This window comes from Jaculus jaculus, chromosome 11, assembly GCF_020740685.1.
Source record: "Jaculus jaculus isolate mJacJac1 chromosome 11, mJacJac1.mat.Y.cur, whole genome shotgun sequence".
Lineage (NCBI taxonomy): Eukaryota > Metazoa > Chordata > Mammalia > Rodentia > Dipodidae > Jaculus > Jaculus jaculus.
The window spans coordinates 112096570-112106176 of NC_059112.1; the positions used below are offsets into that span (position 1 = coordinate 112096570).

The 9607-nt window shown below is 57.9% G+C and overlaps 1 protein-coding gene across 1 annotated transcript; it reads right to left on the reverse strand.

Annotated features, from left to right (window-relative positions):
* Nucleotides 1-379: 379 nt before the first annotated feature.
* Nucleotides 380-4870, reverse strand: Sox8 (SRY-box transcription factor 8). Its single transcript, XM_004652137.2, has 3 exons — nucleotides 4324-4870; nucleotides 2949-3178; nucleotides 380-2258 (listed from the first exon to the last, which is right to left on the reverse strand). The coding sequence occupies exons 1-3, from the start codon at nucleotides 4734-4736 to the stop codon at nucleotides 1510-1512; spliced, it is 1392 nt and encodes a 463-aa protein (XP_004652194.1). The 5' UTR covers nucleotides 4737-4870; the 3' UTR covers nucleotides 380-1509.
* Between the last annotated feature and the right edge of the window lie 4737 nt (nucleotides 4871-9607).

A 9607-nucleotide genomic window follows, 5' to 3' on the forward strand; every position in this document is an offset into this window, starting at 1 on the left:
TGGCCTGATCAGGGGCAGCTGGAAACAGACCCTCAGCAGAGCCTCATTCGCCCTTGCCAAAACCCTTTACCACGGAGTCCTCAGGCTCATGGGAAGCCATGCACAGAATGTGTCCCAAGTAGATAAAAAGCACTTTTTTTTAATGTTATCAAATCAATCTGTACAAAAGTTAGCATTGCTCGGTCAGAAAGTAGCGAAACCAGCAGGCAAGTGACAGCAAAAGTCTTTCCAAACTCAACACCGAAGAAAAATAGATCACATAAAAACTAGTTTGCTGCAGTGCCCACCCCCACCCCCAAAAGGAGATATGCCAAAAAAAGACAGGTTTTTTTTTCCTTAAAAAAAAAAAGGTACGAAAAGTAGAAAAAGTAAAAAGAAGCAAGTTTCTCAGATGCGTTTAAATTTACAAAGTTTCAAAGGCACAAATTTCTGTGAAGTAGGCGGTTATATGCTCAGCACACGGCGTAGCAGTTCGGTAAAGCAGGTGTTATTCTCTAACTAGGAACCTAGACATGGTGAGTGGAGGAGGTTTCATTTCACAGCTTGGTAGGTGGCGCCTGGTGCCGAAGAGCCAAGATGATCGTGATGCTGCAACCATGGCTTGCAAGAAATTCTGTCTTCTACCACTTGGCACTGTTGAGGGCAGGCATGACACTCCTCCCTTCCAAAGCCCAAACTGATGCAGGTGCTGGACATTCCATTCTGATCAGACCCCAAGAAGCAAACAGCTCCCTCCTATGCCTGGCACAAGGCTTCCAGAGCTGCCCAAAGGCTGAGCAAAGAGATGGCGGTGGGCGCCACACCCTCTCCCTCCTGCCTCTCATGAAAAGCTTCCCTGGCTTTCATTCTGTCTTAAAGTCAACTCTCTGCACAAAATTACTTCATTAATTAAAGATAAAATAATACAGAACATAAATATGTCTTCAACAGCCTTCAAAACAAACATGTTTAAGCATTAAAAATAAAAATAACCAAAAAATAATAAAAATAAACATGGTAAGTGTTCATCTCAGCAGAACCTTGCTGGGAAGAGCTAGGATGAGGGGAAACCACTCAGTCTCCTGTTGGTCCCAAGAGATACTCAAGAGGATGGATGCCCCAGAGTCTGTGGACAGCACCCTTTGGTCCCAAGGGTCCTCGGCCCAGCTGGTGAGGACCTTGAACAACCTTCTCTCCTTCTGTCCTCAGCTGTGGTTGCCTTAGTTACTGAGAGGCAAAACCTAGAGGCTGATGCCCATGGTCCTCATGGGAGCGGGACCAAATGACCATCTGTTTTGGAATCACTAGTTACCTCAGAGATAAGGAGATGAGCAGGAAAAGAGAGCTCTGTCCCTTAGCGGAAGCCTAGACATCCAGAGGCAAGGGACATGGAGTAACACAGCTGGCTTCCCAGGAATTCAGCAGGCACTTGACAGAGCACGGCCACGCTGCTTGCCTCCCCGCTTTCTGGGAGACCTCAGAGACATGGTTGTCCTCCGTGGACGCAGAGTCCCCCAGGAAATGGCAGCCTCAGGGCCGGGTCAGGGTGGTGTACACTGGCTGGTCCCAGTTGCTGCCGGGGCTGTGAGAGGGCTGCATGGACAGTCCACTGAGCAGCGGTGAGGCGTAGGGCCGGCGGGATGAGTGGAAGTAGGGGTACTGGTAGAGACTGGGCGGGTAGCCTGGGTAGGGGCTGTAGTAGTTGGAGGCCTGCAGGTCAGTGTAATCACACTGTGAGCTGGCGAAGGGGCTGGCAGCTGCAGCGGGGCCAGCCGTGGTGACGCTGGCCTGGGCGCTGTAGGAGCCGTAGTCGGCACGGCCTGGTGAGCCATGCGGCTGGTCACTGTAGTGGCTGGGACTCAGCTGCTCTGTCTTGATGTGTGGTCGCGGGGGTCCAGCCTCGGTGGGTGATGCTGAGGCAGACGGGGTTCCCTTGTGTGCCCACACGGAGGATGCCCCCACACCGGCTGCCCCAGAGTGGGAGTAGGAGGTGCCCCCATAGGAACCAGAGGCAGTCGCCTGGCTGGATTCTGTGGGAAGGGCCGAGTGGCCATTAAGGGGCAGATACTGGTCAAACTCGTGGACATCAAAGGTGTCCATGTTGCCGATGACCTCACTGCTAAGCTCGGAGATGTCCACGTTGCTGAAGTCGATGTTCTGGCGCCCGCTGTCCACCAGGCGGCGTCCTTCCAGCCTCAGCTCCTGCTTGCCCTGGCTACCAGCCTGGTGCAGGTCGGTTTTGGGGGTGGTGGGCGGGGTGGGCGGCCCATGGGTCTGGCCTTAAGAGGAGAACACATTGCAAGGATGAATGCTCCTTCTGTGGGGCCAGGGTGGAGCTGGCGCGCAACACCAGCCCCGGTAACTGCCACAGGTACGAATCAACAGTTTTTTTGTTTCCTTACATTCCCAGAAATTCCTGCAAACTCAAGACTCACACCTCACCCACTGGCCTAGAAAATTCTACTAAGCACCGTGCTGTGGGGAGACTTGAGGCCTCTCCCTGAACACCAAGGCAGGGAACGGGAGACTGCTGGCTGACACTACCTGAGCGAGCGCTAACAGGGCACTCAGGGAACGCCCAGCTCAGAGCAGAAGGCCACCGTAGGCAAACCCATTCTTCCCAACAGAGTGGGGTAAACCGAGACCCGTGGGCTTCAGGCAGCTTTCACACGCTGCTGGGCCTTATGCCTGATTTTGAAGGTGGGGCTGCTCACTCATGTCTGTCACACTGTAGAATGGAGACAAACCATAGGTGAGTCCTGCCAAGAATGCCCATCTCTAGGGTGCTGCAGTGGGCAAAACTATTAAGACTTGGGCTGTAGGGACTAAGCAGCCCCCAACCTTGTGCACCCCAAGGGCATTTTTTTTCAGGTCACCAGGAAAGGTCTGGCTCTCCACCCTAGAGGGGTCCCTCCCCACAGCTCGGCCCCACCACTGCCTTTTCCCACACTGCCAGCCCAGGAGCCCACCTGTGTGGTCGCCATGGTGGTGTGCGTCACTGAGCACAGCCTCAGCTTTGTACATGGGGCCACCCGGGTGGTGGCCCAGCTCAGTGCCAGAGTCGGAGTCGCTTCGGCCAGTCTTCACGCTCTTTCTTCGGCGTGGCTGGTACTTGTAGTCTGGGTGGTCTTTCTTGTGCTGGACACGAAGTCGCTCAGCCTCCTCCACGAAAGGACGCTTCTCACTCTCACTCAGCAAGCTGCAGAGTACACAACAGGGAAAGGATGGCCATCGAATGCCAGGGCTGCCTGGGGTCCAGGTGGCACTGGCACATACCACCGTGGGGTTTAGCTTGGTGTCAGAGGAAACACACCATGGTACAGGAGAGCCCAGGACACTCTCAAGCAGGTAACTTGCCCCACCCCACCCCCCACCCAGGCAGCCCAGAGCCCAGAAGTCCTGTTTGTGACGGCCGTAAGAGTCACTACCATCTAAGAAACACCCCAGCTCTTCATCTTTTCCCCCCAAAGTCTCCCTTCCTAGGCCTGTTTGTTCCTTCCCTCTAGATCTTTCTGAATGATGTGGAGGACTTAGGCAGGACCCAGTGAGAACCACACTGTGGACAAAGGCAGAGGCTTCCAGAAACAGTGCTGAATTCGCCTCCAGTCCCAAGCTTCCAGCAGCAATGGCAAACTCAGGCACACGCCTCTCAGATTCTTCCAGCTTTGCACTTCTGCCAGTGGGGTCCAGATTGGGTGTGTGTGGGGAGACTGGGTACTACTGTCTAGCTCAGTTCACAGTGCTCCAGACTCCAAAAGGAACCAGACATTTACAGTTTTAAACGCAAGAAGAGGACATTTGTGGGGTGAGGGAGCTTACTGAGCAGCCTTGCTATATTCCCTGCGTCCCCCTACAAAGCCCTGCTTTAGCACACATCAAAGGGCCCAGAGAACCTTTTTCCTTCCTTCCTTCTGGGTAGGGGTGGCCCGGGAGAGGGAGAAGTGTGGGTAGGGTAGCAGCTGGCAGACCCGGACTCCCTCCTCATGTACGTCAGGGTGTCTCCGGGTTCCAGCCTTTGCTCAGGGCAGGACATCTCCAGAGAGCAGCTGCCTGTTTGCCCCTGTGCCACTCACAGCTGGGGGTTCCCCAATTCTGCATTTTCTCAGCAGGGTGTCCCAGAATTGGCTGGAGAGCCACACTCCAGGCACTGGCCTCCGTCCATCCCCAGAGCCCCAGCACCTGGTGCTTGGTCCCAGCTGACCAGAGGGTGTTTTTTTCCACCGGTCCCACCCTGGAACCAGCCCAGCAGCACAGCCCAAGGTCGGGCACGGAGCCACCTCCTCCAGCCCCTGCGTTCCCCGCGGAGCGGTCCTCTGGCTGGCAAGCCAGGGTTTCCGTACTCACCGCCACAGCTTGCCCAGCGTCTTGCTGAGCTCGGCGTTGTGAAGATGCGGGTACTGATCGGCCAGCTTTCGGCGCGCCGCCTGCGCCCACACCATGAAGGCGTTCATGGGCCGCTTCACGTGCGGCTTGGCCTTGAGCGCGCCGCCGCCGCCCCCCCGCACGGGCATGGGCACCAGGCTCCAGTCGTAGCCCTTGAGCACCTGCGACACGGCGTCGCGGATGCAGGCTGGGAAGCGCTCGTCCGAAGCCTCGGCGCTGTCGCCCCTGCCGGCGCCCCCTGCGCGGCCCAGTCCCTCGGAGCCCGCGGGCGACGGCGGCGCATCCGAGTCCGAGTCCTCCACGTGCGACATGGAGCTGGCGGTGCCCGACGGGCTGCAGGGCGGCTGGGCACGGACCTCGCTCATGTCCAGCATCGGGACCACGCACGGGGAACGGACGCGGGGGCGGAGTGGGGGGTAGTTGCCGGGATCACCGCAGCCGCCCTGGGATGCGCGCTCGCAGCGCACGGCCGGGCCGGGCCGGACCTTCGTTCCCACCAACTCGCACGCTGCCAGCCTCCGGCTCCAGCTCCGCCGCCGCTGCTCAGTCGCGGGTCTGGGACCCGCAACAAGTTTCTTTAAGCGGTAGCTCAGGCCCCGCCTCCCAAGGCCTGGATTGGCCGAGCACTCCACGGGGCGGGGCCTGGATGCCACGCCCCCGACCCCAGCAAGCCCCCTCCCCGCGCGCTCCGCCGCACCACGTGGGCCGCGCACCCCGCCGCCGCCGCCGGCGCCTGGGGTCAGAGGCCCGGGCACAGGCTACCCCGGCGCTTCTGCCTCGGCCGCGCGACTCCGCTCGTGGGCACCCAGCGCCCGGCGAGCGTGCGGGTGCTCAAGGGCCCCCACCCCAAGTCTCGCCGTCCATCCCGGGCGCGCGGGAGCCGCTGCAGCGTCCAAACCTGCTGCCGGAGCCACCAGGTGACTCGGGACCGAGGCGCGAGCTCAGGGACGCCCGGGCTGGACAGTGCGCGGGGGTGCTGGCCGCGGCTACCCGGCCCTTTAGGGCGGATGGCGGGACCGGACGCGGGGGCCCGGGACCTTCCGGGCGTGACCCAAGGCCGAGACTCCGAGGGCCTGGCGGGTGGTCCGGCGGAGGCGGAGGCCACGCCGGGCCGCTACGCCTCGGTGCCTGGAGAGGAGGAGGAGGAGGAGGAGGGAAGAACTCCGGGTCGGAGAGGGGCCCTCCCCGCCCCAGGCCAGCTCCGAGCTGCTACTCGAAGCCGCGCCCGAGGTCGCCCCCGCGAGCTGGCCTCGGGCCCGGCAGTCCCCAAGGGCGGCTCGAATTCTCTCGCCAAATTCGCGGGAGGCGCTGGACCTGCCAAGCTGCGCCGCCTCCTCCTCTAAATGGTCACCGTGGGAGCATCTAGCTTGAGGTTCTCGAGATGCAGGTGACCCCCAAACCTGTGGGTTTTGTGGCGCAGGACTGTGGACCCTGCTGCCCCCAACCACCAAGTCTGGAAAGCCCTCCTTCAGTCTAGGCCCAGACTGCCGACCTGCAGCCTTGCTTCTGGAATGGCTCCCTGTCCTGCTGTAGTGGCTGGTGACATGAAGAGGGAAGGACCTAGGAAGGGCAGCTGCCTGAAGCATCCGAGAAATTGCTGCCTCTCAGCCCCTGTCCCCGGGAATATGGGGTTCCACTGGTCCCTGGCTCCAGTGCTCTTGGGCCATAGGCCTTAATGGAGAGCTCAACTTTGTCAGGAAGGCACAAAGCAGGTCCCCAGTACCCCAGGAAGTGGCTGCTGTGACTCTTGGAGGAAGGAAGGAGGAGCTCACTGTGGCTCCATGCTCAGCTTGCACCCCCCCCCCTCTAGATAGAGAGGACTGGCTTCCAACCCCCACCATGCTCATATAGGTCACCATGGTCTTATCTGGGAATTGAGGGCCCACCCCTGCCTGGCCCTGGCTGGCTCAATCCAAGGGTCAATCCACAGGGAAAAGTCAGTGTGCCCTCTGGCCCTTCGACCTCTTGCAAGTTGAAGGTGACTCTCATCCTCAGCTACTAGACAGACCCTGAATGAACACTCTCCAGAAAGGAGATACCCAGAGTGGGTTCACATGTTCCTTGTTACTGTTCAAACACAGCCTCGTGCGAGGGCCTCCTCCTAAGCCATGGCCCTAGTCCCTAGATAGTCCTGGTGTTGAGTAGAGACAGGGGCAGGTAGTCCTTTCTAGGGGTTGCAACCAGCAAAGGAGGGGGCCTTAAGGAAGGATGGCCCCAGAAGGCTTAGAGAAATGACAGTTCCACTGACACCTGAAGCTTCCCAGTTACTTCAAGGAAAGGAGGGAAGAGTTCTCCCTGTGGGTGGCAACTTATAAGACCCGAGGGGGCAGAGGGCATTTGAGAACATGGACGTCTTAAACTTGAGTGGCTGCTATTCAAGCCACTTCTTGGGCCACCTGTCCTTATCCAAGTGTGGACTGCTTCTTCTCTTAGCTCTTCCTTTCTGCCCTTACTCTCCTCCTTGACTGGGGCTGGCCTGACTCCACAATGCATAACCTCACCCCAGTTCAGGACTTCCCATCATCACATGGGCTGGTTTGTTGAACTTGGCCTAGGTGCCCATTTCTGGACCACTGGCCCTGGGGCCTGGGGAAGGAGGAGGATGAGGGAGTCTGTAAACCCCAGGTTGGAATGTCCTCATGTGTGTGTCCCCAACCCTTGGCTTGGGCCCCTGCACTGGGAGCAGTGCATGCGGCAGTTGGCAGTGTATCTCCAAGCAGCTTTGGAGATTAATTGGTGCTTTTAATTACTGACGACGCTGGCCTGGCGGAAACAAAACCATGGGAGCAGATAAGGGCGAGCTTAGAGCAGGGCTCCTCAAGCAGAATCCCCAGAGGCAGGAGAGGATCTCAGAGGTCTGCTTGTCACTCCCAGGAAGCTGCCCTCCCCTCCCCCACAACCTTAATTCAGTAGCCTCAGGGATGCTATTAGAGCTGGCTGGGACAGAAATTCTGGTCAGGATCAAAGTTGTCCCCTTGGTTGAGCTGACATAGTAGCTGCTGGTGTCCGTACTTGGCCTTCCACCCAGGAAAGCCGGCCTGCGTCCCACCCCTCAGCCCCGCAGGATCGGTTCCCTGCAGTCCTCTATAACCTGTCATGCCCCATGCTATGCTGTGAGCGGGCATTGTCAGCATGATGCCCGCTCCAAGTAAGGGTGAACACACTTCCTCTGGCCCATGGACATCTTCAGCTGTCTGTGCCCCAGAAAGTCTCTTGATCACGAAGCCACACTGCCTGGAAATGACTGCCAACCACAGGGTGGGAGCCTTTGCTGGGCTGTTGGAAAGGATGCGGGGGGGGGGGGGGGGGGGGGGGAGGGGCAGTGTAATCCAGTGGAGACCTGTGTTCATCTACAGTGACAGGTGTGTGTGTGGCGAACAGCTGTGGTTTCTGTTGCTCTGAGTCCATCAGCCTCTAATGCCCATGGGTCCTCTAGCTTCCAGCTGAGGTCCACCCACTCTGCCCTCAGTCAGGGCCCTAGGGTGGAGCCTGGCTCTTGGGACACCAAAGCTGCCTAGGTCTCCCTGGTGGAAGTTGGCACCATACAGCCTCCGGCCAGCCACCAACAGCATCTTTCACTGGAGTGGTGATCAATGGTGTGTAGACTTGGGTCCAAGCTGGGCTTCTGAACCCCACAGGCCACACATCCCACTCTGTTGGCGTTAGGTGGAGGGATCTCCATCTAGGGCCAAAAAGGTTCATTGTATCAGACATCTGAACCCCTGGTGCTCATCCTCCAGAGCCCTGCCCACCATGCACTGTGTACCTGGCTCCTGTGGGCAAGAATTCTTTCCCATCTATAGTGTCCAGGAGCAGAATTGTTTCCACATAACCAGTAAGGTAAATGGTAGCTGCCAGGATCATGGTGGAAGGTTCCAAACACCCATCAATGCCCCAGGCAAATTAAACATGCCCACTAAGTGATGTCTGCTGACTGTCAAGCATTTATTGCCTAGAATATGCTGACAGAAGTCTCAGTTAAATACCTACAGCTACTGTGTGTGGTTTGGGGCTATTTGTTACACAGCATTAGTGGGGTTGGTGACTGATGCAGTGACTGGGTTAGCTCTGTAGGCAAGGTCCAGCCCACAGGCCTTTGGGTTCTGACCTCTGGGCTGAGTGCTTTCCAGGAATCCTTCAGTTAGCATATAACCCAGACAGGAACAAAGGACATGTGTGCTCTCACACAAGACCCAGGGAATGCTACTCTATGACAGACTCAGCTTCCTCTCCACCTTGACTACAGCTCTGGCTGCTGGCATCTGGGGTCCTTCCTAAGGTACAGGGGGAGCTAAGGGTACTGGGGAGTACACAAGCCAACAGAACAGCCGCCTGTGAGTCACAACCTCGGCTCAGGCAGCAAATGGCATGACACCTGCTCACTCAGTGCCGCACCTGCCAGTCTCCCCTGTGGGTTTTGCTGGACGGTCCGGGTGGGACTAACCTAAACTGACTGCTCCTCCAGGAGAAGGCAACAGATGTGGGTCTCATCCCTCTTCCTCCAGCAGACTTCAGGACATGAAAAACTGGGGTAAATGAAGGGTGTACGACTTGATTCGGGCCCAAACTGGGATCTTGGGGGGCAGAGACAGCTGCAACTGCATGTCAGGGACAATGGCCCTGAAGCAGCGGAGGCTGCCAGGCTGGGGTGCCTGGGGACAGCTGGACGAGGTGCTGACAGGGAGCTCATTCCTCCGTGAAGCCGGTCCGCAGCTGCTGGGATTACTGCCAGCCTGCGGGCTATGTGCCCTGTCCCCGCACTATGCTTGAGGCTGCGGGCGGCTGGGGCACTGGGCCCAGTTAAGGAAGGGTAAGCCATTGACCTCCACAGACACCAGCTGGGGCCTGGGCAAGCAGTCCCTCTTGGGATTCCTCTCTGCTCCCCCAGTCCTTTCCTGAGGCTCTCCTGTAGCCTCAGAACTTTCCTACCTCATCTAAGTTCCCTCTGGCCTGTCAACTTGACTACTTCAGGGTTTTTAAAAAAAATATTTGCAAAAAGAGAATGTGTGTGTCAGGGCCTCTAGCCACTGCAGATGAACTCCAGATACATGCACCACTTTGCACATCTGGCTTTCGTGGGTACTGGAAGAATTGAACCTGGTTCATCAGGCATTGCAGACAAGTGCCTTAACCTCTGAGCCATCTCTCCAGTCCCCGTTTCAGGTATTACTGGAAGTGAAGCTCTGGAGCCTCCTGCTTTGGGCTGGTGGACTGTAGCGGGAGAGGAGCACACCTTGGGTTCCCC